A 26,893-nucleotide genomic window follows, 5' to 3' on the forward strand; every position below is an offset into this window, starting at 1 on the left:
TAGAAACAGGCCTGTGAATGGTCTTGCTTGAGATGTTCGAACCTCGACTGTTCAAACCCGATTTTCGTCCTTCGCGATTTTGCTCGTTGATTTCCTTAATAGTTCTTTCTTTCTTTTGCCCGCGATATTTTACCGTTGTTAGGACATTTTTAGTGGCCCGTCGGCAGCTAAAGAGTTCCCGAACTCTCCACTCTGCTCAAGCTGCATCTACGACTGGCAGAGAAGATCATCCGCCTTCCAGCCTAACGCATCGTGAACTGTCCAGGTGAAAAACTGGAGGCCCACGCCCAGTCTTTGTCTACAGGGCACCAGAGGAGGGCAAAGGCTCGATGGGACTGCGCATTGCTCTTTCCTTCTCCCCAAATCCTCTCTGCACTCTGTCGCGCCGAGCTCAACTCTAATCGATACGGTTTAGTCCTCTCGCACGCTATCATTCAACCGCCAACTCTTTCCCGGACTATGGGTATGCTTCCTGCCCACTCGAGTGATAGGATAGGACACCCCTGCTGACACCCTCTGGAGCTCTCCGGGTGACGAGGCAAAAATGATTAACTCACGGATGGTTAGTTTTTTGCCATATCGCGCACTTTTGGCTTGATACTTATTCCTAGACAGAGAGCGATCAACGACCAAAGACCACGAAGCTCCTTGAAAATCGGGCAGTCTTCTCAGACAGATCGAAGCGACACATCTCGAGACGAACGATCGAACAAACGAATCAAGAAATCCGGTCCTGAATCACCACGCGCATCTCGCTATTTTACGAGTTCACGTCTACAACCTTTGGAAGCAATCGAGAACGACAGTGAGCCGAGTGCCAAAACCCCATGGCACCACAACTTGACCCGAGAGGACTCTTACGTGGAAACTATTGGCGGTTCTAGTGTCATCAGCAGCAGCAACCTGACTACGGCAGCTGGCAGCCGCGTGCAAGAATACCGCAGCGTGCAGTGTAGAAGTACTGTAAAACGGAGCCGACGCAGGAGGAGAGGGCCTCGTAGGACTACTTTATCGCCTGGTGAAAGCGACGACGATACAGTTGCTGTTGCGCATCGAAATATTCCTCCTCAACAATCTCCCACACTCACAAGTCCGGACTGTTTGTCTATGAACATCAGTGATGCCCCCCCACATGCCAACATTTCGTCGGATCTTCCCCTACAATCAAAGCGACCAGCGGCAAATTATGTTCAGAGTACACCGAAGCGATACAGGTTGCACAACGATTCCGAGGACGAGCTGGCAAAGCCCGGCACTTCTACGGGCGGAGAGGCTACCACAAGGCCCACCAGTGTTACAAAGCTACTGGCCCGGTCTCCCCATTCACGAACTCGACGAGGAGATATTCAACCTACCAATTTCGGATCAGCCATGGGGCGCCGAAATTCGATACACAGTGGGCCGAAAGTTGACGGAGTACTGCTAGTAGCTGCGGCATGTGGAAGAAGCACCTGGTCCGCTGGGAAGACAGATGAGCCCATCACGTTACATCTTGATTCCGGCCTGGCTCGCCCGTCTCATCAAGATGGACAGACTTCATCATGGCTTGAAGTCTCCAAGAAGTCGATCCACAGTGCTAAACACAGCAATTCGAAGAGCCCCATTATTTCCATCCATCGCTCAAACACAAATACGGCCATTGGTGGTAAGCTTGTGTTAAAGTTTAGTGACATTGCGAACGCCTCTATCTTCATTGCCTGGCTGCATGGAGTTGAGCATTTGAAAGAGGTCAGCCCGTAAGTGCTTCCCAAATAGCATTAGTTCAACAGTTCGAAGAAAACTAACTGGTCAAAGGAGCGATTTGGAGAGCATATTCTCGATTGCGATGGGGGAGGCCAAATCCTTTGCGTCTAAATCAAAGAATTCCCCGGTCCCAATTTCACCAGTTCCTTTCACGGCAAACACACCCAGACCACCTCAGTCTTCACATCGAGACCCATTCAAAGGAGAGCCCATATCTCCTCGGCGTCCAAAACTCAAGGATAGAATGCAAGGGGGCTTGCCTATTCTGCAGGAAGAAGTGAAAGAAGAAGTGAAAATGAAAACAGAGGATGTCGAAGATCCATTTCTGGAGTCAAGTCGGAAGCGCAAGCCTGAGACCCGACAAACAAGAAAGTCTTCCTCAGAACCACTCCCTCTTTCATGGACGGCTCAGAACCCGGGTTGGGACAAGGACTGGCACAGGTCCTTGGTATACCCCTCAACCGGAAAGAACCGTGCAACTGTCGACAAGGAGGATATCATTCGACTAGATGAGGGAGAATTTCTCAACGACAATCTCATCAGCTTCTATCTTCGCTACCTGCAGGTCCAACTCGAAAAAGAGAGACCAGAAATCCTGGAAAAGGTATACATCTTCAACACCTTCTTCTTTGAGAAACTGAGATCCAATCGCGCCAAGATCAATTATGAAGGTGTCAAAGCATGGACTGCCAGGGTCGATCTACTTTCATATGATTATATCGTGGTTCCAGTCAATGAGAATGCACACTGGTATTTGGCTATCATCTACAATGCCCCTCGTCTCCTTCCCAAGGAGGTGAAAGCGGAGGTGAAAGCAGAGGCGTCCAAAAAAGACGAATCTTCAAGCCTACAGGATGCAATCATTGTTGAGGATAACGACCCAGCAGTGGACGTCGCAGAGAATGTTTCTGTCAAGAAAGCGTCGCCTGTTGTATCATTAGATCATGAAGTCCCCAGATCAACCAGAAGCCAGGCAGCGACAGGTAATGGGGTTGTTCTTTTAGATGACGAGACTGTCAAGAATCCAGAGGCCCCCACCAAAACTAACAAGCGAAAGTCGACCGGAGGAAATCAGAAGTACAGCACTGAAGAGCCCAGGATCATCACTCTCGATTCGCTAGGCGCCGCACACGCGGCAACCTGCAAATGCTTGCGCGACTACCTAGTCGAGGAAGCGAAAGATAAGAAGGCCATTGATATCACGGACAGGCCTGGAGGTATGACTGCGCGGGGTATACCTGAACAAGACAATTACTGCGACTGTGGTGTATACGTCTTGGGTTACATGGAAAATTTCCTGAAAGATCCGGATGAGGCTGTTCGAAGACTACTTCAGAAAGAAGCTAGTCAGTGGGATATCAAACCTCAGCAAATTCGTGCCAAGGTGAGGGACCTTCTCTTCGACTTCCAAAAGGAGCAACATTTGCGGCTTGAGAAGGAGAAAGACTTGAAGAGAAAACGAAGGGCAACAAAGGGGCCTGTCTCATCACCACAGGTTGCTCCATCCTCACCTCAAGTACCCCCGAGAGCCCCAGAAACACCACAAGCCAACCATGGTCCGAAGAGCACGTTGGCGAATGACACTATTCCTGCAGAGAGTGATGAGCCTCCTCAAACAGATACTACCTCGGCATACTTTGCAGTTGCTTCTCCCGAAGAGCCGGTTTACCCACAAACACCCACAAGAAATGAAGATCCTTCCTTCGTCCAACCTTTGAGGGAGGGCTCGAGTAATGATTCTAAGATCTCTAGCTCAGGGGACGTCTTTCATTCAGCACGTTCATCCCCGGTCGACACCGCACAACAAGTGCTTCCTGATCTGACCACTGAAGGTCATCCGCCGCGTGATGAACGAAACAGGCCAAAGCCACCCTCAACGCCCAATTTTGTACAGAAGTTATCGGAATCTCCTGAAGAGGCGGGCCCAGCACCCATCTCTTCCACTGTAAAGATACACAACTCGCCCTCGGTTGCTTTGGCCACGAGACAAGGGGCATCAGCATCACCAGCCCCAGGTAGCCAGAGTGTTTTTGGTGGAGAACGAATCGTTATGAAGAGCATCGAGGATCCCTCCCCTAGAGAGCGCCAGCATAATATGGTTGAGCGAACCATCGATTTGACGGGATGAAATTGTCTGTCTTGATAGGCGGCATTGTGTTGTACAGTCTTGGAAGAACAAAGCATTATGGATAGAGGTCTTAGGGCGATAGTTTATAAGGAAGGATCAACATCATGTCAGGACAGGCACCAAAGGTAGTGATGCACATAGTAGAGAAGACACGTCTAGTGAAAAGATTATTAAAGTCTATACCCATCACAAAATTTTTCCATTTTAACACCCGACTCCTAAAGGATCACCAACGGATGTTAGACCTAGTTCCCCGATGCTAATGATATATAACAGGTGGTGTGAGTCGCAGTCTCCGCCACGTCTATTTGTGGTTGTATCAAATATCTATTACGCTTCTTCATTCATCTTGCTCGGCGTCTGAGCTCTCGTTCGTGCCATTCACCACCATCTGCCGTTGTATCCGCGGGATCTCAAACACGACGCCTCCGTTGCGCCCGATCTTTGCTGGTGGGTTCCATCTGCCTAGTCGGTGTTCCTTTCCAACAGCCACAACCACGCAAAGACCGTCTTTGCCTCTATCGCCGCGCTCAAAAAGATCGATATCGTTGACAATGCCGTTGATTGGGCCCTGGGCGCTCTCCTCCATCGACTCATTTTCTTGGTCTTCAGGCTTGGAGAGAACTCCGCGGAACTCAATCTTGCGCTTGTCCTCGCTGAGTTGCCAGACTCGGATGTGGCCATCCCAGCTACCAGTAAGAATAACGTCGGAGTAAGGAATGGTTCGGATGGCGGTAATCCAGCGGGGTGTGGGGTGTGGTACGACCTCAGGATCGGGGTCCTGCTCGGCCGATGCCTCCTTGGGATCCAGGGCTGGGTCGATACCATGCGCGATGGGCTCAATGTACACAGGCTTCTTCTTCTGGACACTCCACAGTGCAAGTGCGCCATTGTCAGAACCAGTCACAAACAAATCATCGTCAATCATGGCGACACGATCCATGCTACCCTCATGGAGCATGGAGCGCGCATTCACGCCGCTTGGTCGAGACTTCTTGTCGACAGCACCACCGCGGAAGACAAGCTGTGTCTCTTCGGCGACCTTCCACAAACGCGCAGTACGGTCTCGGGCGCCAACACTGACACAGCGTTCTTGCGCGAGAGCATCGACGTCAAGGATTTCATCTTGATGGCCAAATAGCGACTCGACATAAGCCATCTCGTCCAGACTCCAGACCTTGACTGTACGATCCTTGGAACAAGAGTACAGCTGATTCGTCCCCCTGCGAAAGACCAGTCCAGTAACGGAGTCTCGGTGATGTGTCCAGACCTTGATAGGCTTGAGGGTATGGGCGTCGTAGATAATGAGCTTGTTGTCTGCACCTCCAGTGGCTACATAATTACCATCAGGAGAGGCTGCGACAGCGAGGATGCGGTCAGTGTGACGCTGGTAGTTTTTATCCTTTGACTTTCTTGTGTCGCCCTTCACCCAGGCTTCCAAGGACGGCTGCTTCTTCGGGGGCGCCGGTGGCTTCTTGGGCTTTCGTCGTGTTGTCTGTGGGTATTGGTATTGAGGGAGGTCTTGCGCCTTCCATTTGTGTAGGTATAAGTCTTTGGTGGTGGTGTAGATGTATGGGTCGCATACGGCGATGGCGGTTACGGCGTTGGTGTTGCTTCGGAAGAAGGTGCGCGAGACGTTGTCAAAAGCGAATTCCGAGGCCAATTGACGGTATACTCTACCCTTTCCCTCTGCTACATCCTCCTGAAGTCGCTCGGCGATCAAATCTCGGTCAATGTCGGCGGCGTCGAAACCAGCTTCGTCCACGTGCTCCTTGACGTTCTCGAGATATCGCTCTGCTAGTCGCAATCTCCTCTCCGCAGCGGTCTCGCCCTCCTCATCATCGGACTCGTTGTCCTCCATTTCAGCATCGCTGGCGACGGATGCGCTGTCGAGGCTTCCATCGTCGTCTGAGTCGCTTCCAGAGATAGACTCGTCGTCTCGCTCGACTCGCTTTTTGGTGGGGCCGGCATTCTTCGAAGGTGCCTTTCCAGCAGATTTCGAAGCAGCAACTCTCTTTTTTGGTTGCTCTGAAGCCTCGGGGCGCTTGCGCTTCTTCTGCGCGCCTGGTACTGTGAAAAAGGACGACATATTGGAACGTCGCGAACTTGGCTGGCTGTTCACGACTTTCACACTCACCTTGAAGATAAATTTCTAGGCTTAGAAAAAAAAAAAGTTGAGCGACAGTGGATCACGGAAAATCCATTGAATCCTTGTAAGTCCAACTGGCAAATCAGAAGCCTACAGATGGGTCCAGGTTTTTCCGATTTTGGCGGTGGAGATTGGCATAATCGAGTCCATTGTGAGAAGGAGCTCCCGGGTGAGCGTTGACGCGCGCAGCTACAGCCTAACGGGAGCTTGATTCACTGTACCTTCAACCTTCCTTGAAGAAGGCTGAACAACTAACTACCTTGACAACTCCTCCACAACACCACATCTACTTCCCCCACTACACACCACACTATCGCCAAAATGTAAGCTATATCCATTCTGTAGCTACTACTTAAAGGGTACTGATATTCTACGACAGGGAGATACTCATCGGAATTACTGGAAAGGACTTCACTATCATCGCAGGATCCAAGGCTGCGATGCGAGGTGCCACTATCCTCAAGACATCTGATGATAAGACTCGAGCTCTTAACAAACACACCCTCTTGGCATTCTCTGGAGAAGCCGGTGACACAGGTATTTCAACCAGCTTGCCAGTGACGGCAACCGCCTGTCGACTGGCCCCGCGATGACGACAGCTAAATAGTTCCTCAGTGCAATTCGCCGAATACATCCAACGAAATGCCCAGCTCTACTCGATGCGAAACGAGTCCGACTTGTCACCCTCTGCTCTTGCCCACTTCGTCCGCGGAGAGCTCGCTACCAGCTTGCGATCTCGAAAGCCCTACAATGTTAACCTCCTTATGGGTGGTGTTGACCCCATTACTGGCAAGCCAGCCCTCTACTGGCTCGACTACCTAGCGTCGCTGGCCGAGGTTCCTTATGCTGCACATGGCTACGCCCAGTATGTTGCCCCCGAAACCTGTATTCCAGAGAGACATTTGATATGAACCAACAGGTCTGGACCAATGCTGATCTATGCTTCTATAGGTACTACTGCCTCTCCATCCTCGACAAGCATCACCACCCCGATATCACTCTCCACCAGGGCATCAAGATCCTGACGATGTGTACCGACGAACTAAAGCGGCGCTTACCGATTGATTTCAAGGGCATGGTGGTCAAGGCGGTCAAGGCAGATGGGATTGTCGATATTGAGTTCGATGACGACAAGGTGGTCAAGTGTGCCTAAGAGCCGTCCGCAAATAGAAAGGAAACATGAATTTGTATTACTAGATGGGGCTTGGAGGTTGATGCTTACATCAAGATAGTTTCCTCCAGCTGGTTGCCCATGACATCTTTACATCAGTCTACATGATGTCAAAGTCCCCCGACGGCATATTAAATTAAAATCCAAGTTACAGCCGTCTTTCACAATTCGCTCCACGTGCAGGTTACAGCGGTTGCATAGCAAGATAGCTTCTAAATAAGAACATGTTTAGCTTTTTTCCCCCAGTTGCCTTGAACATCTCACAAAGATCATAACTGTTTCTTCGATGAATACTACAGCTTCACCATTGCTCTAAAACAAATCCTATTAGATTTCTTGTCCGACTCTACTAAAGCTTTCGAATACATTCAATATCAGTTGTCAACCGCTAAGTTACCATGAATACATGCACGCCTTTCAAGTAGCAATGCATATTTGACACAAACAAAATGGGAAAAGAAGGCATTGGATAGTGATCCAAGACACTGGAGTGCCTACACGGCATTCATGGTAGTTTGTGTTTTCTCCAAACACCCCATAGATGCGTCTTCGTCATATCAACCAATCATTAATGACATTTCAGATGAACTGAGTAGTATCGACATGGCTTGGTGCTGACATCTCGATCTTGGGTCACAATCTTACAGCCAAGCAGCCGCATGATAAGTCTAGCTCTATCCGATACACACACTTGCCTAACATATCAACATCAAAGTTGGCCTGCAAACAACAGTCCAGGTGTACATCTATCGTATAAGGAATGCCGAGGGACAAGCTGTTGTTGGAGAAATATTCCCGTATTCTCAGTTAGTATATGTGTGACACACGAGCTCAATCAACAGGGATACGGATGTAGTAGAGAGAGTGGCATCCCGAGTCATCACAAGGTGCATTACATGGCACAGTACGTAAGTATTCGTTCGTCACGCTTCGATTCTAGATGACTCAAGCAATTTGGGGACACCATAATTCACTAGAATGGTTACAAATTCTAGAATTCAAAATCATATGGGTCACAGTTGTATGCCCATGAGGTAAAGCATGAGGTCAGTCCAAGGTGGCCTACCTGAAATCTGAAATGTGATTTCGCATATTACCCAGATACTCACTCGAGATACAAACACGGTACGTGAAGATCTCGGTACACGAAAATTTCCGAGGTATATACTATGTGAGAAAGCATTTTGATATGAAATCCACTGGGCATCGATTTATGGACTTTGTGGGAGACATGGGCTTTATTGTTGAGCGCATCGTTATTTTATCTCTACTCCAGATCGTCCATATCCCGCTTATCGGAGATTTCCCGCGATACGGATCCATTAGGTTGTTGTTAGCTGTAACAGTGCGTCCAAATTTGGCTGAGCAAGCTCAGGGTCCTCATATCCCTGTAGGTGATGCTTGCAGCCGTTGCAGGCCCCCCAAGGCTCGAGAGCAAACTGACGCATTTGCTGTGTCTGCAATTGTTTTGAATCATTCCATTTGATACGCTTGTAGGCTTGTTGAGGTTTGCCAAGTCGCAAGCAATTTTTTTGTTTGATATACCTATCTACTATTCTGTCTTCCGTCCGGGTCAGTTTTACATCTGGCCCGGTAAGACACTCCCAAAGAGTCAAAAGTTTTCTTGTTGTGTCGTGCTGCCAGTTGCTCGAAGTCAATGACGTTAAAGTTTATTGGAGGTAGTCAATTTTTATCTTTGATTACCTATTGAAGTTTTCACTCTTCTAGGAGCTAGGTATCTATCGTCTTTATTCGATAACGTTTTCAATCGCCGCGTCTGAATAACTCACCGTACAATATCAACATATCGTCAAACAACATATCGTCATAGGAGGTGAATGGTTGCTAGGAGTCCTACAGAACCCACCCAAGTAGCCACCCCAGCTCCATCAGCCGCCCCGGAATCTGGGCTGGTTTGAAGTCGAGGTACCACACAAGTACCTCAGCTTTAACACTGATTAAAATCGCCCCTTGCCGACCGGGGCTTGGCTGGAGTCCTTGCTCAAACACGGTCTTCCACCAGGATTCTCCGCCCTTCTCTGAATCCCCACAGTGAGATAGTTAGCCAGTTTGTCTTGTCCAAAAGTGTCATTAAAATTTGCGTGAGATGTGATAAATTTTATACTTTTAAACGGGTAACTGACATACCTACGAGATAAGAACTGTACCTTTCGTTGTCTTAGAATATCAAGTTTGTGAATGTTGATGTATTGGTAATCTGTGCGCCCAAAGTTTGCCTTTTCTCTTCTCTCCAGACCCTCAAGGTTCAGGGTCAGACTTCAACTTTCACAAGCTTGCAAGGAATCTCTTACAATCAACTAGCGCTCGCCTTAGAGACTAATTTTTTGCGAGAAGCCTAGAAGCATATCCTAGCAGCCAAGGTAGCCCAAAGCAAAATCTGGTTCTGACGTATTTCCCAGCAGCAACGATTCAGGACGATAATTTTATCCAGTCAGAAGATATCAGATTTATCTAGCGTCTTCATCGTCATAAGTACCAGGTCAGTTCCTTTTTCAACTTTTCTGCCCAGCCACAGCATCTCTTTGACAGGCATTCTTGTCTTTTCCTTCAATCTCACTGGCCGCATCTGAGGTGAGCGGTGGCCAAAAAATACTTGTCAAGTACTTCAAAGCTTATATCACCCACTCACGGGCTTTCCTGACCCACTCTTACTCTAAAGTCCTCCCACTCGCCCTCACCGCAGAGGCAACCCCCTCCAAAACCTTGCCCCGAAGTACAGGCCCGCGCTAACCCTGATTGGGTGCAACTCCAACCAATTTTTTTTCTCCCACTCTTCTTTCGCCTCTTAACTCTGTCCCTTTTCTTCCCTCTTCTTCCCACAACAAAACCCTTATCTCACAAACTTCCCTTCATCCTCCCCCCTCATCCGTGTTATTTTCTCAACACTCTGTCTTTCTTTCGTCTTTCCTTTGAAGATTCTGCGTGTTCTTCGAGGGATATTTGCACAGCACTGACATTTGCTTGTGTCTAAAAGTTATCATTTGGGAAAATTATTGGAAGCGTTGGTCTTCCGTTTCTTTCTCTCGTTTTTCCTGTCTTTACTTTCGACGGGAATTTCACCAAACACGACTACTCTCTTTGATAATTTTAGAGAGTTTATCTGCCTATTTCGGATTTCACGCGTCTTTACGACCCGACTATCTCTACAAATTTCTCGACCCGAAAACCGAACGTAAACATGGCTGATCAGATCAACATGGGTGGCCTCTCCCTCAACGATGGCGGTCACCAAGGCCCTCCCCAGGGCGGTCGATCCTACATCCCTCCTCACATGCGTGGCCGTGGCGGTCCTCCTCCCTCTGGTCCCCAAGCTGGCCCTCCCGCTATGAACGGTGGTGCTCCTCCTGCTGCCGCCAACGGCATCAACAACAGCGCCTGGGCTAAGTAAGTCATCCATCTACCTGCATCTCAGTCAGCTTTTTGTCATCAGGCATTTACTAACCTCTTCACAGCCAGAACTACGGTGCTCGCCAAACCAACTGGAGCAACGATGCTCCTACCTTCCAGGGCAACAACAACCGCCGAGGCGGCTGGGGCGGTCGAGGTGGTGGCTACAGCGGTGGTGGCAACTTCGACGGTCACTCTGGCGGCGGCGGCGCTCCCACCGCTCGTGGATCTGGTGATGGACAATGGCGCGACGGAAAGCACGTCCCCGGCCCGGCTAACCCCCGTATCGAGCGCGAGCTTTTCGGTGTTACTGCCGAGGACCCTTCCAAGCAGCACACCGGTATCAACTTCGAGAAGTACGACGACATCCCCGTCGAGGCTTCCGGCACCGACGTTCCTGAGCCCGTTCACCAGTTCACTACCCCTCCTCTGGATGAGCATTTGTGCCGCAACATTGAGCTCGCCCACTACAAGGTCCCTACACCTGTCCAGAAGTACTCTATCCCTATCGTTAGCAACGGTCGTGATCTGATGGCTTGTGCCCAGACCGGTTCTGGAAAGACTGGCGGTTTCTTGTTCCCTATTCTCTCCCAGGCTTTCCTCAACGGCCCTTCTCCCGTGCCCGCTAATGCCGCCGGTCAATTTGGTCGCCAGCGCAAGGCTTACCCTACCTCTTTGATTCTTGCCCCTACCCGTGAGCTTGTGTCTCAGATCTTCGAAGAGTCCCGCAAGTTCGCCTACCGTTCTTGGGTTCGACCTTGTGTCGTTTACGGTGGTGCCGACATCGGCTCTCAGCTCCGACAGATTGAGCGTGGTTGTGACTTGCTTGTTGCTACTCCCGGTCGATTGGTGGACCTCATAGAGCGAGGCCGCATCTCTCTCCAGAACATCAAGTACCTCGTGCTCGATGAGGCCGATCGCATGCTGGACATGGGTTTCGAGCCCCAAATTCGCCGCATCGTCGAAGGCGAGGACATGCCCCAGGTTCAAGATCGCCAGACCCTCATGTTCTCAGCCACCTTCCCCCGCGACATCCAGATGCTTGCCCGCGATTTCCTCAAGGATTACATCTTCCTTTCCGTCGGTCGTGTCGGTTCCACCTCTGAGAACATTACTCAGAAGGTTGAGTATGTTGAGGATGTTGACAAGCGATCCGTCCTCCTGGACATTCTCCACTCTCACGCCAACGGTCTCACTCTGATCTTCGTCGAGACCAAGCGCATGGCTGATTCGCTCTCCGACTTCCTCATCAACCAGAACTTCCCTGCTACTTCCATTCACGGTGACCGTACCCAACGCGAGCGTGAGCGTGCCCTCGAGTTCTTCCGCAACGGTCGATGCCCCATCCTGGTTGCTACCGCTGTTGCCGCTCGAGGTTTGGATATCCCTCACGTCACTCACGTTATCAACTACGATCTCCCCACCGATGTTGACGATTATGTCCATCGTATTGGTCGTACTGGTCGTGCCGGAAACACTGGTATTGCCACTGCATTCTTCAACCGTGGTAACCGTGGAATTGTTCGCGAGCTTATGGACTTGCTCAAGGAGGCCAACCAAGAGGTCCCCGCTTTCCTCGAGACAATTGCTCGTGAGTCTTCCTTTGGTGGAGGAGGCCGCGGTGGTCGTTCCCGTGGCGGTGGTGGCCGCGGCGGCGGTGCCACTCGTGATTTCCGAAAGTTCGGCGGTGGAGGCGGCGGCGGCTTTGGTGGTAACAACAGCGGCGGCGGCGGCGGCTTCAACGCTGGATCTCAGGGTGCTGGCTTCAGCGCTGGTGGTGGTGGCGGCGGCGGCTATGGTGGCGGCGCTGGCTACGGTGGTGGAGCTGGCTACGGCGGTGGTGGTTACGGTAACCCCAGCGGCCCTGGCGCTCAGTCGTCTTGGTGGTAAACACATCACACCGAGATATTCGCATCGCTTGGGTGCGACACGATGTTAGCGACCGCTTGGCTTCGCAGCATCTCACGTTTGCTATTTTTGTTTTTTGTTTTTTTTTTCTTATTTGTTATCTGGTTGCTTGCATTTGAACGACACGGCGGCACCATGACCTGCGAAGACAGACGAATGCCTTTTTGCCAGCAGCAACAGGCAGTGTTCGGTCCCAGGGCTTTAACGATGCATCTGATAGATTTCGTTTCTTTGATTTCGGCATACTCCTCGTTTGATACCCTTAGACCGAGACGTGGGGAGCTGGAAGACGTTGGCAGCACGCTGTGATGCGATGGATCTAGATTCGGACATGGGTCAACAGATCTCACACAGCATTACGAAGTTTATGTTTCCGCCGTCTACCTGGGGTTTTTATCATCCCAAGGCATTTTTCACGCATTCACGATAGAGGGTCATGTTATCGCCGTTCACATAGACAAAAGTGGATTTCTCGGTTCTCTAGTGACGAATCGCTCGCTGGTCTCTATTGGGAATAGGGATCAGAGGGAGAGCGATGAGCGCACTTGAAGGGAGCAAAGGATAATGGTCAACAGGACGGTTACGTCTGTTTATTAGCAGAGCGGAGAGCACGAGCGTTACCGCGCGACGCCCATAGGTTATGGCATTTGGTTTGGGCGGCACGGCATGGAAAGGATCACAAAAGCTCTTACTCTTTGCAAGTTAGGAGGAACATGGACACGACGAAGGCTTTGACTCAAGGAATAATGAATGGGTCACGAGGCTTCTCATGACGGGGCCATGATGCTTCCCGTAGTAGAACAGATAACCAGACTGGACTGGACTGAGGAGTCCTGAATAAAAAAAACGCCTTGATTTATATTGATTTTCCTCCAAGTGATGACAACCCATTTTGGAATGTGATATTAGTAAATGTTGCTAGTTATGGAACTCATAAAGGCATACTTAATACGCTTGATGAATGCAATGCTCGAGTTGCATAGGGAAGACTGACAACATAAAAAGATAGCGTGTCGGGTCGACCCGTCCAAAATCTAGGGTCCAGTTAGAGGGAGATGCAACTGTGTCATAGCTTGACTTTCATAACCTTAGGCCAAGAAAGAGTAGCAAAAAGTATGAAATCGAGTGCAAAATGCAGAGGTAACAGAATGTTCGATATGTTAAACTATTAATAAACTATGCGCTGTCAGGCAGTCCATTTTTCTATGACACCAAGAGCGGACGAAGAGGCAACCAACTGTACTGTGACGTGAAGCAGCCAAGCCATCAACGGATGCTGAACTTTCCCCACCTTCATCCTTCTATTCCACCTCACGCTTCGCTTGAGCTTCTCGCCTCATTCCCTCCCCCACCTCGTACTCGAGATTTTGCGTAATCTCCAAACAAGTTTCACCTCTGCCTGGCGCAGAACTTGCATCTACATGGCTTTCGTTGTATAGACCTCAATCTATCAGGAACCCGAACCATCCGCCGAACCACACAACACTTGAATAAGTGACAGCCGACAAAGGCTACGTATAACCGACAATGGGCGTCTTCGACAGCCTCGATGCGGCCATCACCAATATGCTTGGTCAGTGGAACGTCTACTCGACCGGCTTGGTGACGCTGCTGCTAGTTGTTTTCTCATATCGCATCATCTCAAACCGCGAACCCGATGTGCACCCAATGCTCCTGGCTCGCCAAGCTGTCCCGTCCTCAGTTCGAAATGAAGGAGAAAGTCCCATCTACCGATCCCAGGCTGCTCCTCACGGCATGCCGCTCAACACTGGTCTCAACGTGAAGGATGCCGGAGCTTCCAAGTGGTCCCGTGGTCGCAATGGTGACTTGAGGGATGTCTGGAAAAAGGCCGCCGAGGGTGGTGAGAATGGTGCCAAGGGACGAATCTTGACTGTTTTGGGTTCACAGAACGTTGTGGACCACAAGCTCGGTATGTTGTATCCTTTTAGCAGCACGACGTTGCTAACATGCTTCAGACGATATCACCCGCCAGATCAACCTTATCGGACAGCACATCGCTGAGGCTGGAGGCATCAGAGTCGCCATCTACCTGCCAAACTCAATCGAACTCCTGGTAGCGCTTTTCGCCTGCAGCTTCTATCCAAACCTGACAACGGTCCTGATCCCCTTCAATGTTTCCAACGAAGAACTCGTGTCTATGCTTCGCCGCTCCGCCGCCGATACAATGATTACTGCTCCTGGCGCATTCCCCTTTGATGCCGTCGTCAACGCCTACCCGTCTCTTCGGCAGCTCATCTGGGTCACGGACGAAGGAAGCAACCACATGGACTGGAACGAGATTCCTGAAGGCACCGGTGGTAACATTAATGTCTCTACCTGGCAGGATATCCTCCGGGACTCCCCCGCGCATGCCGGCAGCGAGCTCCCAGCCGTTGATCCCGAGAAGACTCCTTCCGACCTCGTTACTTTCTGGCAGACCAAGCCCGGTGAGGCTGAAGAGATGGTGCGCTTCAGTCAGGCCAACATCGTCTCAGCCATTTCAGCTCAGCTCGCAGCTATCCCAACCAAGGAGCGTATTAACCCGTCCGATTTGTTTCTACCAGCCGATTCTCTTACCAACGTTTACACCCTTGTGGTCACATTGGGCGCTCTCTACTCCAACGCTTCTATCGCTCTGAACTCCGTCGCCGGCAAGTCACCAGACTTGGTTCTCGCAACTCAAGGTGTTGCTCCCACAGTTCTAGTGGCTAGTCCCGAGACACTTCTCAAGACTCACGAACAGTCCACATCCAGACTTGGCTCCGCCTTGGCCAACGTCTCTCATGTTATGTCTACTCGATCTCTGGCCTTGGAGGGTGTCCACTCTACATCCAACCTCTTCTCCGGTTTCTCTAGCGCATCCCCATCACTCGGCACAACTCCTGGCAAACTTCGCCTGGTATTGGTGGCCGAGCGTGCTGGTTCTGACACTCCTCTCCTGTCTGCAAATGTTCTGTCTGATCTGCGCATCTTCACGGGTGCAAGAGTTGTGTATGCTCTTACCGCGGCCAAGGTTGCTGGTGCTATCAGCCAGACTGCTTTCTACGACTACAGACTCCCTACCGACGCCAAGACGCACTTTGGACCTCCTCTGACCAGCGTCGAGGTGTATCTGAAGGACACTGATGTTCACAAGACCACTGATGACAAGATTGAGGGACAGGTACGTATTTATTGAGAGTCTTGTACATGTGGACGGTGCACTAACATTACCTAGATTGTGGTACGAGGACCGAGCGTTGCGGGAGGAGAGGTCAACGTTGGCATCCCCGGAAAAATTCGACATGATAACACTGTTGCTTATGCCTAAGCAAGGGTTTTGACAAAACATGCATTGGGCTGGGGTCGATAGACACATCGATGTCAAATTCCAAGGATTCAGGGATCCTTTGGCCCAGTTTCATAAGCTAGTAGATACAAGAAATGATTTAAGAACGCAATAAGAATTTCTTGGTATTTTTGGTTTAAACGTTACAAACACTGAAGTCTTTTACTCTACCTTAACCCTAGCATTAGCAGATGACTGTGTGAGGTGACTCGTCACGCACGTGTAGACGAAGTCATCGATTTTGTGATATTGGGATCGTTCTTGGATTCTCGACAAGCCAGAATTACATGTAGGTCATATCCATATGTATCTCGACATCGACACAGGTTCCCAACTCATTGTTAGTGCCTCGTAATTAAAATACAGCTTCATAGTAGAAATGAAAACGAGGTCACACGACCAGTCGTAGAAATTCGGCAGTTGCTACCCTGTACCACTGGTAGATTTTCTAGTGAAGATCTTGGTCTGCGAATCAAGGGTCCTCCCTCCCATCGTCAACAATGACGTCGAGTAGCACGGACTCGGGCTGAAATAACAGCTGCACCGGTGACTGGACCGCAGTAGAAAGAGTAGATCATAATATTTCCGCTGATCGCACGCGATCTACCCATTCACGATGTCAAGAAGAATACACAGGACCGAAGGATCCGTAGTCTAGTCTAGACTAATTGTCCGTAGGTGAGTTCATGCTCCTTTGGATCATCATCATTCATGACCTTGTGGCAATGGGGTCTTTTTCGTTTTTGGAGGAAACAGATACCGTGGATTAGCAGAGTGGAGGAGGTCTCGGATGCATAAAGTTCCACGTGGAATCGGACGAGATGGTTGCACCGAACACAATTTTAGCGTTAAACATAGGATGACAGGATGGAATAGCTTCAATATCAATACCCCAGTAGACTTTTTGCAGAAACATTAAACCCAGCACCTGTTTCTCAGGCTGGACTGACTATTTGGATTGAATGTAACCAAGCTTTCCTCGCCAAGCAAAAGAATGGCATGTTTCAGTGCCAAAAAAGAAAGCAAAAAAGCAAAAAAGCAATGTTTTATGGGCTGTAAAATGCCCTGTTTTTTACACCCCTGGCCCCTGCATCCTTCGTCCCAAATTCGGAAGCGAGATGCGAGATGGGGACGCTCCATTGGTTATTCCCGGCCTTGGTTAGTTTCATTCCGTTTAAGGGTCTGAACTGAAAGAGCCGGATAAATATGCCAATGCAACCAAGAAATTCAATTCAATTCATTATGAAGATCCCTTATATGAGAGACAATTATTACTACCACAAAACCTCATAGGTGGGAATCACTCAACAATTACCATACACTAGATAGCATCTACCAGAAGTACCTAAACTAAAAAGAAAGAGATATCCACATTACTAACACAATGGAGATGACATCCCCATCCAGAGTCCAGACTTGTCTAGCTTTGGGGCAGCTAATCTTAAGGGTCTTTTGGTAACATCCAAGCTTTTTTTTGCTGCTGCGCTTCTTGTTATTAGCCAATATACTGGCTGACTTGACTTTGGCTGAAATGATGCCCAGCTGGCGTTTCTGGCAGAATTGGCATTGATATGACAAACTAGTGCGACTTGACCAGTATCAACAAGAAAGGCAATGTCTAGAGTCTGATATAGGGGATCGTCTTATTATTATACCAAACTTGATATGCAGGTTCGCCTCCAATGTATGTCTTTAACACTTTAGACTAGCAACTCCGACAGCAAGTTATAGGCTATACTCATGCTGTGTTGGAACACTCAACGTCTGAACTTGGAACCCCTTAGCATGACAACAAGGTCAGAATTAGTCTCAGATCTATCCGCAATACAGTGAACGAATCGCCTATCTATGCCCCAACAGTCAAATCTCCAATACGCAGACAAGAATACGGTAGACACCGGCAGATTTGTAGGTAGTAACCTCGGGGTATTCGGCTGTGGTTGGGATTATGCCAAGAAAAACCACACCACTAAAGGTGTACCCCTTCCCTTAATTCTCCCTCCATTTCTTACTACATACTTCACTTGGTCAATTCATCTACATCTTTCGACTCAACAATCAGTTTCAGTACAATGGGACCAGGATAAAGGGGAAGAACGAGAACCACCATCACATATAGCGGGCGTTCTCTCCCCCATCCTGTCTCCCCGCTACTCGACCGACCGGCCCCTTTCGGTGACGCCGTTACTCATCTGGATCCCAGCAGCCCCGCGTGTGTGTTGTACTAAAACACCAGTCAACTAAACCGCTAAACACCACCAGCCATTCGCTCTCCTATTCATTGTCCATTAGCACGGGCGACCTCGTATGTCGCAAACCGCCATTACTGTCGCGTCACCTCAGGCAAAGGAATCTTGCATACGCTCGAATAGCCCAATGAGCCAGAATGGCAGCACGGCGGCAGCCAAACCCCCCGCGGGTCAAAATGCAACCGCACGTGCAGGAATAAAGAAGATATCCAGGCTCTTTGCCTTTACACGACTTGGCCGCGGCCGCCCGGAAAGTCCCCATGCGCATATCCAAACCGAAGACTCTGCGTCTACGAGAGAAAGCTCCCCCGACGTCCACCAGCTTACTTCCCGACGGCGCCGCGGCGCAGGACCAGAACCAAGAAGACCTGCGAGAAACGGTCTTAGTCGCCTTGTCGCCGACGAAGAAAATCAGGCCTGCGCTATTTGCGCAACAATCGATTTTCCCGCTCTGCTCAATTGGCGACCAGGCCAACCGCGACCCTGGATTCCGCTAGCTCACACTCTCGCAGAGTTATCTGCATGTCCATACTGCATCTTCTTTCAAGCTCTCGTGGGCAGCGAGCCGGATACCACGCGCAAGTTCACGCCTTACCTACGAATTCGCCAGGCTTTTGAGCGCCTTGGAGTCAGGGAAAAACACGAGCTTGGAGGTGCTGTGTTGTTTGAGGTCAGCACCAAGAGCAAGGTGCTACCATGGGGCTATATCGTACGACTTATCGAGGGAGAGGATGATATGGCTGGATACAAAGAAGCTACGCCGATGATTCGAGGCCGTGTGATACCTCCCAAGCTTGACGTTGCGTTACCCCGGATCTGGATCGACTATTGCATGTCAAATCACAAAGACTCACCATGCGCCTCGAAAGGAGTACCGATGCGGGGCCTTAAGCTTGTGGACTGTCGGAATAATCAAGTGGTGTTTGTCGATGATCTCAATGCCGAGACTATCGAGTATGTAACGCTAAGTTATGTACGAGGCACTCCGACAGATGACGAATGGGACCACAAGGGACTGCCCGAAGAGCTACCTCCATTACTCACTGATGCCATATCCGTGACCAAGTCTCTTGGATTCCGTTACCTCTGGATCGACCGGTTCTGTTTCCCTCAGTTCAGCGCAATCGAAAGACGGCGGCAATTAGACAAGATGGGAGAGATTTATGCGCGATCTGCACTGACCATCATTGTTGCGGCTGGCCAAGGTGTACAAGACGGCATCCCTGGCATTAGTGTACCACGCGAGGAGCAACTATCGCTGCAGACGGAAGCTGGCTGTTTCACAACGTCGCTTACAAGGCCTGACGTCGAAGTCACCAACTCAAAATGGGCATCCCGTGGTTGGACATATCAAGAGGGTCTCATGGCGCGCCGTCGTTTGGTCTTCACCCCGTCACAAGTCTACTTCCAGTGTCAAACATTGCATTGCCACGAATCGATATCTTTCCCTCTACGAACACAACCCACCCTCAACCTTGGCCGAGTCTTTCCAGACAATGCTATTAGCAACCGTGCGAGCACCTACAAGAACATTGCCAGCGGCTATTTCAGCCGGGAATTCACCATTCCAGAAGACCGTTTAGACGCTTTTAGGGGTATTACGGACCACTATGCTCACTTAGATGATCCTCTGGACAGTCTTCTTGGCCTTCCGCTCTATCATACCAAGGACTTCAAGAACCTGCCAAATCCTAACCGGACAGACCGTCTTGCCGTTGGTCTCGGCTGGTTCTACGATCCTCCAGGAGATGCTGATTTATCGACGCATCCTATGCAGCGCCAAGGCCCATTCCCCTCATGGACCTGGCTCGGTTGGAAGATTCGACCTGATTATACTGGCCATGGACCTAATATGAACTTTTACCAAGTTGGCGACGATACACCTCTCATTGACAATGTCTCGGCTGTCCCAAACATGACTATTTCCCTCGGTTTCAAGGATGATAAGATTCTCGACTGGGAGACACAGGGCGAAGAGATTACCGCTCGCTCAACACCCATCTCCTTCCTACGTCTCACGACATACTGCTTCGAAATTCGCCTTACTGTGCCGCCTCCTCCTCCCGACACCTCAACCTCAAAATCTTCCGATAGCCCCCAAATCACACTTGCGTCGCCCGACCTCCTCGACGCCCTCCACCCTCCTATTGCTGCACTTCTCCTCCGTGCTGTGCAGTCTTCTCCAGATTCTCCCGAAGCAGCTTCGGAACCTCCACCTGGTGAGCATGAGCTCATTGGTTGCTTCATCTCTGGTCGTGACTGGAAGATTGATGAGTCTTACCAGTCTGCCAACGTCCTCATATGTGGTCGACGAAATTGGGACGATGAAGATGTACTGGTCCGTCTGGGCACACTTGAGCTCGGCGCTGGTGGCTTGCTAGGCGTTGACGAGGACACAGCCGTTGTCAAGGGAGCGATGAACAATGACAGGCGGTTAGATGTACAGCTAAAAGAGCTTGATATATACTAACACTATCTATGCACGGTGTTGCATATACATGTCCATTCTAGGGCACTTCCATTTTAGCATAGCATTCTGGGTCACATACAAAGGCATAGGGATGGCATACGATACCAATATATAAATAGTAATGTCTCGTAAGACGCCAGATAGGCAAAAACAAAAACGAACATATGCATCAATGTTTGCACGGTCGGTACGGGGTGTTTGTCGGATGTCTGCTTATCAAGATACCATGTCATATGCAATACAGAGATGAAGCATATCGGAATAATTTATGATTAATATTCTAATTTGGACCAACTTGTTACTATTTGATTGATCCGAGGATATGTGTTAAATGATCATATAGACCCAACTCTGTGTTAATTGGAATTTCTTTCTCCTGTGCGTGTTTGCCGTATATTGGATGCTCACATGCCCATATCCTGAATTGTCCTTTTGGTCAAGTCATCTTGAACCCAACCCACGATCCGATTACTGACATCCCCAACCAACTTCTCATAATGCGACCCTGAGAAGAACAGACCACAGTGTGCGCCAACCTCGTCCACATCTGCCATGTAGATATCGACCCATGCTGGATCTTCAACTCTGCCGCCTTTTGTAGGCAAGTTGCAGAACTTGCGCAGCTTTTTTGGTTTTCCTGACTTGAGACCACGGGCCTCTGCCACAGCCTCAGCTTCTGCTTCCCGTTGACTTTCCTCTTCTTTTGCTTTGAACTGCTGGTAATCTTCGTCTCCATCAAGTTCGTTTTGAGCTTGCTTTTCTCGCTCAGAAGCTTGACGTTGTTGCTCCTTCTCGGCGTCCTTCTCTTTCTTCTGAGACTCCTTTAAAGCATCTTTTTCTCGACGAGCTGCTTCCTTGAGCGCCTTCTCAGACTCCTTTTGCGCACGCTTTTGACGCTTCTCGACGAGTTTCTCGCGTTCTCGTATGGCTTTGGCATGGTCCTTTACGGCGTTATCATAAGCACGACGTAGACGCTTAACCTCACGTTCCACTTGCTTGCGCTCGTCTTTCTCGGTATATAGACTTGGATCGGGAAACTCAGGGACTATAGGGGGGTCCGGGAGGGGAGGTAGGTCAGCATCTACTTTCTGTGGCTCTGCATCATTCGACTCTACAGAAGCGATAGGATCTTGGTCTTGTGGTGTAGGGGAAATGGTATCTTGAGGTGGTGGGGAAGTGATGTCCTCGTCGATGGGGGTGGGGTCTATGCTGTGCATGGAAAGTCGGTTCATGCCAGAAGTAACCGACTCATCTTCACGAGAGGAGCTGCCTTTGATCGTGGTGCTTGATGCGTGGGCGTTCAAAGTTTTGGTCTCTGCATCTAGTAGCGTTTGATGATTTTTGGAGTTGCCCATTGTATCACGGTGCTCCAAAGTGATACTCGGCATAGGACTCTCTTGGCGCGCGTACAGGTGGTTTGCGTCCTCGGTGTTCACTCTGTTTGGCGAAAAGTCTAGCTCGACAGACGAGGAAGACGCTGAACTTTGTGATAAATTGAGACCTGCCTCTGGAGAAGTTGGATTCTCTGATCGAGGGCTACCCACCTTGGGGGTATCTTTGGGTGGTTTTGGACGGCCGGTACATAGAGTGTAGTAGTTAACGAAGCGTACCCTCGCCATGCGCTGAGACGACCCTGGTTTTATGTCTCCTGGCTGGAACTCGTCAACATCCTCAAGGGCACGAATGTTGCTGTATCGTGCCTCGAGTCCTGCCGGATCAGCTAGACAACTGCCAAACTCGAGGTATGAGAAGATATGTCTAGCAGCAGCTTGTATCAGATTCTCGTTACGATACTTGTTGGCAAAATGAAACATCCTTTGGACAAAGGGTCGTTCTTGCAGGCCTGAATCGTTGAAGAAAGGTTGATTGAAGAAGGGCTGGTTCTGAAGTTGATCGCGTGGAGGCCGGGAAGAGGATGCCACTGAAGGAATACTGGTCGATGATCCTAGACCGGAGCTCTCAGAGTTTGTGAGATACAACGAAGAGACACTGGGGTCTGCTAGACTTGAAGTCTCAGGGCTGCCAGGAACTGCAGTCCCTTGATCATCATCTGGAGGTGGTGTAGGTGCTGGTTTGAATAGACTGGATATGCCAGACACAACGATGCCTGGATGAAGACCAATGAATGGGCAATCTAGAGATACATGGCCGATGATTCGATGCTTCAAAGGGTAAGTTCCATGTGGATCTGGGTTGGGCTGTGGTTGAGTTTAGCAATGTTTGTGTATAGAGCAAGTGGAATATATACATACCATGAGAACAACATCAGCAGCCAGGATACCACCCATGGAGTGGCCGACGAGGATGACATCTGTTGTAGGTGATTCGTGAGGGCGAAGCCATTCGCTAAAATTATCACGAGCAACATCTACAGAGCGATAAGTCTTGTAGCGTGGATATATCTTTGAATGGATGACATGAGAGTCTGCGAGGAGGTTGGCGAGTAAGGCATGGACATGAGCAGGAAACGATCGAAACGATTGGTCATTACCCAGAAACCCATGAATATAAATGATGAGCAGTTTTCGACGCCCTAGAAAATCTCCATGAGGCGTGGACAGGTTGTCTAGAGAGGTGTCTGGTAACAAAGACTGAGTAGATGAAGATCGTGGATCTGGCCCGAGCCACTGCCCTGGAGCTGAGGTTGAGGATGATATTGACATATATGGCCCTGAAGAAGATGGTAATGAAGGTGGTGATTGGTATGTAGCTGGAACAGAAGAGTTGACTGGCTTTCTTGGTGGTACTGGAGGCATTTCTGAGTATGCCGGTGGGGGTGACGAGGAGGGATCCATGATGGTTGATAGAATAAGAGACTTTATTGTATGAGAACAAGGTTGCTTCTTTGAGCTTAACCGTATGACTTGAGGGGAAAAGTCAGTATTAGACGTTGAAAACCGTGAAAACCCACCAAATGCTAAGTTGACGTTGAATGGGGTGACGAGATGCAGGTTAACGATTAGTAGTAGTGATAGTGATAAAACAAAACGTGGGGTAATTCCTGGTCCCTGAAGAGGCTGTGCCTTGTTTGGTTGATGTTGAACAAAAAAATTGCCAAATTAGATCAATTTGTACCTGTTTTTATTGGGTAGAATCAAAAACACTTTATTAGTGAAGATCTGAAACGAGTAATATAGTGTGCACTATTCCGAATAGATACTGCCAACTTTTGACTACGTACGATGTACCACCTTTCTAATCGAGGTCTATACGCGTATAAAGAACACAGCGAGCTTTTCAAGCTAAACTCGTTTATTAGTCAAAACATCAAATTCATGAAAGGTATGAAGAACTAGTTGATTAGATCATGTGAAAAACATCGAACAGTAATTCCAGGTCGTTGTTGGACATATACACAACAGTTGTAAAAACAGACATTAATGCCGATAGAGAGATGGGACAAGCCTACCTGAGAAAACGAGAGGCATATCAGTATGAATCTTCAAATAACAGGCAAATTTGATCTAATAAATGCTTTAAAGAAACACTACGTGAGGCCCGTCGGTGCCACCGGTCTGCTAGTATCCGCCAGTGTTTGCCAGCTGTCAGTGAATCACAGCCGAGCTGCCATGGAGTGAATCAAAGTTAGCAAGCAGTCTTCCTCTCCTTCACAAACTGCTCTCTTATCTCGAAAAGATGGCAGCAGCAGCGCTCGAGAACATCCCTATAGAGACTGTGCAGCAAATCGCATCCTTCCTCAATTACAAGGACATCAGAGACCTCTCATCCACATGCCGTCCACTTCGATCAAATCTGTATCGCTTGCTATGGTCCTGTATCTCGGTCCACGGTGGTAAGCATGGGCTACTGCGTCATCTGAAGACATTTGACCCCGAATCGGAAGATGGTCATGCAACTCTTGCACTCGTCAAGTCAAGAACATGATGCGGCCTTGTTATCACATCGATCAATGGGATATGCTGAAACATCCTGTTTATCCCCAGTGCCATGTTTTGATACCACGAGCGATCATGCAGACGCTGCGGACCATGACCTCCCTCGAGTCGTTGCATCTTAACGTTTTGATGCTTTCAGCGCAGCAGGAGGCCGTGGTTCTAGATCTCCTGCAAGAAAAACCGGGCTTTAAACTCCAACATTTGACCATTCGGGTGGGATTCAAGGTCGCGGAGTCATTCATTCTGAAATGCTCGCATGAACTGAGATCCCCGGATACAGATGTTTCCAGCAGTGTGTTCAAGTCCAAAAAACTAGAGAGCCTTCGGATACACCTTTACTACACTCAAATTAGTGGCCTGCTCTATCAATATCCATCCTTTCTCGACGAAGAAAATTATGGGATGCCGTCGCTACGCAACATCAGCAATGACTTTCCAGCTCTCAAGACTCTCATCTTTCATGAGACCAGGGAATACAATATGAATTCAAGCAATGCCGACCCGGTATGTCTCCTTACGTATGCGTAGCCCAGCTTACTGACTCTTCATTCAATAGAACATAGTGACGGCCATTATCGCCAGCACATTGAGGAAAAGATATCGGTGTCTGGAACGCCTTGCCTTTACTTCTACCTGGATGCAAGCTTATGACATTGAGTTCAATGAAACATTTTTTTTCACAGCCTAGTGGGACGTATTGCTCAGAGACACCGTGCATTGAAAGAGGTGTGTGTTCTTGTCGAGCCACCTCAGTTCTACCAATGGAAGAGGGGCCAAGGTATCACAGTTCGAAGCTTCCACGAGATGCCTAATCCTAATGGGTTCCCATCTGGAGTTGAGGAATAGATGAGATATCACTGGATGGGTCATTTGGTCATTGTAACACACGTGAACAACTATGGATAGGTACTTTCTATTGCGATATCGGGTGTGCAAGCCTGAGGGAGTCAGAAAAGGTCGGCTGCAAAGAGCATAAGGGACGAAATTAGTCAGCCAGTTTATGTTACTTAGATAAGACTTCTTAGGGTGTTTATGTCTGTACCTTGATACATAGGAGCAACATCGGACGCTCAAGATCTATGCGCTCTTTCATTCGTCACATCTGCCAGTCTTAGATATGTCCATGTTCTATTCTCTCGTACGGGCGATGATGAAATAAACCTTGATCGACTATTATGTATGTAGGGTAGGGACAGTGAGTAAGGGTTGGCTGTTGTCCCAGATGCCATCTGATAAAAGCTATATTATTGTAGAGTTTCTTGACGACACAAACATCTGAAAACATGAGCCCTAAAAACCACGTTCCCATACAGACTCTTATGGTATCCCACAAACCATGAAACGGTATGTGGGAGCGCATGGTCGTCAGCTGTATCTGCCCAGACCCCATTTCGAGCGCACCCGCTCACCCGTTCAACCGCACAAAACATGGGTGAATTTATAGCAAACCGACTACGAAACAATAGTTTGCCAAGTGTTTGAATAGTAGCGGTAGCAGAGGTCAGTTTTTATCCGTATATACGAGATAATAAGCACCAGGACCCGCCGAACCGTAGGCCGAAGCTTCTATAGTGCTCCAGATATACAGACGACAAAGACTTTTAAACGAAGAGGACAAGCATTAAGCAGTGACCCGCTGTCGCAGGGCGCTCAGGTCGTCACAGACCAGGGCAGTACTTTTGTACGGTACCCATAACATGGATGTCATGGCCTAGGCTCATCGGTCTGTGTGTTATTTTTGGCATACTTCCTCTTAAGACCTGGGTCGTCTTGGAAATTGGATCATGATTAGCTGGATGCAATTCCAGTCCTGGTTCCAGTGACATGCAAGCAGAAAAGGAGAGACAGAGAAAGAGAGGCTCTTGCTACGTAGTAGACAGTCTGGCATGTTTAAACACTTCAACAGGTTTGACGTTACATGAGTTAGATTGTCGGGTATTTTTCATGACGATCTATCTAACCCACCAAAGAAGCATCGATGCTGATCAATAACTTGAAAGTCTAAAGATGATACAATCCGAAAACTCTACTATCGACTTTTGCAAGATTGACAGCTGCTGAGGCCAGTGGCCAGGAACGCCTACCTACCTCCTTTACTCCTTTACAGCACGACAAACCCCATGTCAAGACCTCTATAATTAGGGCAATTATTGTCAACAAAACAACAACAATTGACCAGAGAAAAAGAGCACAGTCAGTGCCAAGCTTTGAATCGAATCTCAAATGTCATATTAGCCCCGATTCGTCAAGTCTTCCGTGACACGCGCGTGCTCAAGGAACCCCTCAAGTCTAATTTCCCCCGAGTGCGTTGCTTCATCCACTTTCTGAGCAATGAGAATGGAAATGACTGGGTGTCATACGAGAGGATCACCCCTGGCTTGGACTGGATATTATGGGCCATTGCTTTCCTCACTAGTCAGAGATTCTCTTTCGGCCACAGCAA

At 49.1% G+C, this 26,893-nt stretch overlaps 8 protein-coding genes across 8 annotated transcripts; 6 read left to right on the top strand and 2 right to left on the bottom strand.

Annotated features, from left to right (window-relative positions):
* Positions 1-407: 407 nt before the first annotated feature.
* EDB82DRAFT_213995 (uncharacterized protein) lies at positions 408-4,041 on the top strand. Its single transcript, XM_025726704.2, has 3 exons — positions 408-562; positions 616-1,736; positions 1,795-4,041. The coding sequence occupies exons 1-3, from the start codon at positions 545-547 to the stop codon at positions 3,869-3,871; spliced, it is 3,216 nt and encodes a 1,071-aa protein (XP_025581244.2). The 5' UTR covers positions 408-544; the 3' UTR covers positions 3,872-4,041.
* On the bottom strand, positions 4,042-6,320 carry EDB82DRAFT_213944 (WD40-repeat-containing domain protein). The gene has a single exon (XM_025726705.2). The coding sequence runs from the start codon at positions 5,958-5,960 to the stop codon at positions 4,212-4,214; it is 1,749 nt and encodes a 582-aa protein (XP_025581245.1). The 5' UTR covers positions 5,961-6,320; the 3' UTR covers positions 4,042-4,211.
* EDB82DRAFT_503952 (nucleophile aminohydrolase) lies at positions 6,175-7,528 on the top strand. Its single transcript, XM_025726706.2, has 4 exons — positions 6,175-6,343; positions 6,400-6,557; positions 6,636-6,885; positions 6,972-7,528. Coding segments are annotated over exons 1-4 (612 nt in total). The 5' UTR covers positions 6,175-6,341; the 3' UTR covers positions 7,174-7,528.
* A 2,862-nt stretch (positions 7,529-10,390) lies between these two features.
* Positions 10,391-12,489, top strand: EDB82DRAFT_434526 (ATP-dependent RNA helicase DED1; the record flags this gene model as incomplete). The annotated part of the gene is made up of 2 exons (XM_025726707.1): positions 10,391-10,596; positions 10,665-12,489. 2 exons carry the CDS (start codon positions 10,391-10,393, stop codon positions 12,487-12,489), a joined length of 2,031 nt encoding a protein of 676 aa, XP_025581247.1.
* Positions 12,490-13,694: 1,205 nt separating this feature from the next.
* EDB82DRAFT_503955 (uncharacterized protein) lies at positions 13,695-15,993 on the top strand. Its single transcript, XM_025726708.2, has 3 exons — positions 13,695-14,437; positions 14,484-15,670; positions 15,725-15,993. Exons 1-3 carry the CDS (start codon positions 14,035-14,037, stop codon positions 15,815-15,817), a joined length of 1,683 nt encoding a protein of 560 aa, XP_025581248.1. The 5' UTR covers positions 13,695-14,034; the 3' UTR covers positions 15,818-15,993.
* Positions 15,994-18,078: 2,085 nt separating this feature from the next.
* On the top strand, positions 18,079-20,808 carry EDB82DRAFT_503958 (heterokaryon incompatibility protein-domain-containing protein). Its single transcript, XM_025726709.2, has one exon. It carries the CDS (start codon positions 18,143-18,145, stop codon positions 20,552-20,554), a length of 2,412 nt encoding a protein of 803 aa, XP_025581249.1. The 5' UTR covers positions 18,079-18,142; the 3' UTR covers positions 20,555-20,808.
* A 1-nt stretch (position 20,809) lies between these two features.
* Positions 20,810-23,588, bottom strand: EDB82DRAFT_576585 (uncharacterized protein). The gene is made up of 2 exons (XM_025726710.2): positions 22,807-23,588; positions 20,810-22,752 (listed from the first exon to the last, which is right to left on the bottom strand). The coding sequence occupies exons 1-2, from the start codon at positions 23,347-23,349 to the stop codon at positions 20,959-20,961; spliced, it is 2,337 nt and encodes a 778-aa protein (XP_025581250.1). The 5' UTR covers positions 23,350-23,588; the 3' UTR covers positions 20,810-20,958.
* A 926-nt stretch (positions 23,589-24,514) lies between these two features.
* Positions 24,515-25,475, top strand: EDB82DRAFT_503960 (uncharacterized protein). The gene is made up of 2 exons (XM_065608716.1): positions 24,515-24,954; positions 25,007-25,475. Exons 1-2 carry the CDS (start codon positions 24,526-24,528, stop codon positions 25,136-25,138), a joined length of 561 nt encoding a protein of 186 aa, XP_065463808.1. The 5' UTR covers positions 24,515-24,525; the 3' UTR covers positions 25,139-25,475.
* The last annotated feature ends 1,418 nt before the right edge of the window (positions 25,476-26,893 follow it).

This window comes from Fusarium venenatum (genome assembly GCF_020744135.1).
Source record: "Fusarium venenatum strain MPI-CAGE-CH-0201 chromosome Unknown EDB82scaffold_3, whole genome shotgun sequence".
NCBI lineage: Eukaryota > Fungi > Ascomycota > Sordariomycetes > Hypocreales > Nectriaceae > Fusarium > Fusarium venenatum.

Coding starts and splice junctions, on each gene's coding strand:
- EDB82DRAFT_503960 (XM_065608716.1), top strand. CDS start 24,526: ATGCAGACGCTGCGGACCATGACCTCCCTCGAGTCGTTGCATCTTAAC. Junction 24,955..25,006: donor ATTCAAGCAATGCCGACCCG/GTATGTCTCCTT, acceptor TTCATTCAATAG/AACATAGTGACGGCCATTAT.
- EDB82DRAFT_503958 (XM_025726709.2), top strand. CDS start 18,143: ATGTCGCAAACCGCCATTACTGTCGCGTCACCTCAGGCAAAGGAATCT.
- EDB82DRAFT_213995 (XM_025726704.2), top strand. Junction 1,737..1,794: donor CATTTGAAAGAGGTCAGCCC/GTAAGTGCTTCC, acceptor AACTGGTCAAAG/GAGCGATTTGGAGAGCATAT.
- EDB82DRAFT_503952 (XM_025726706.2), top strand. Junction 6,558..6,635: donor TGGAGAAGCCGGTGACACAG/GTATTTCAACCA, acceptor ATAGTTCCTCAG/TGCAATTCGCCGAATACATC. Junction 6,886..6,971: donor GCTGCACATGGCTACGCCCA/GTATGTTGCCCC, acceptor ATGCTTCTATAG/GTACTACTGCCTCTCCATCC.
- EDB82DRAFT_576585 (XM_025726710.2), bottom strand. CDS start 23,349: ATGGATCCCTCCTCGTCACCCCCACCGGCATACTCAGAAATGCCTCCA. Junction 22,753..22,806: donor CTGCTGATGTTGTTCTCATG/GTATGTATATAT, acceptor ACTCAACCACAG/CCCAACCCAGATCCACATGG.
- EDB82DRAFT_213944 (XM_025726705.2), bottom strand. CDS start 5,960: ATGTCGTCCTTTTTCACAGTACCAGGCGCGCAGAAGAAGCGCAAGCGC.
- EDB82DRAFT_503955 (XM_025726708.2), top strand. CDS start 14,035: ATGGGCGTCTTCGACAGCCTCGATGCGGCCATCACCAATATGCTTGGT. Junction 14,438..14,483: donor CGTTGTGGACCACAAGCTCG/GTATGTTGTATC, acceptor AACATGCTTCAG/ACGATATCACCCGCCAGATC. Junction 15,671..15,724: donor ATGACAAGATTGAGGGACAG/GTACGTATTTAT, acceptor AACATTACCTAG/ATTGTGGTACGAGGACCGAG.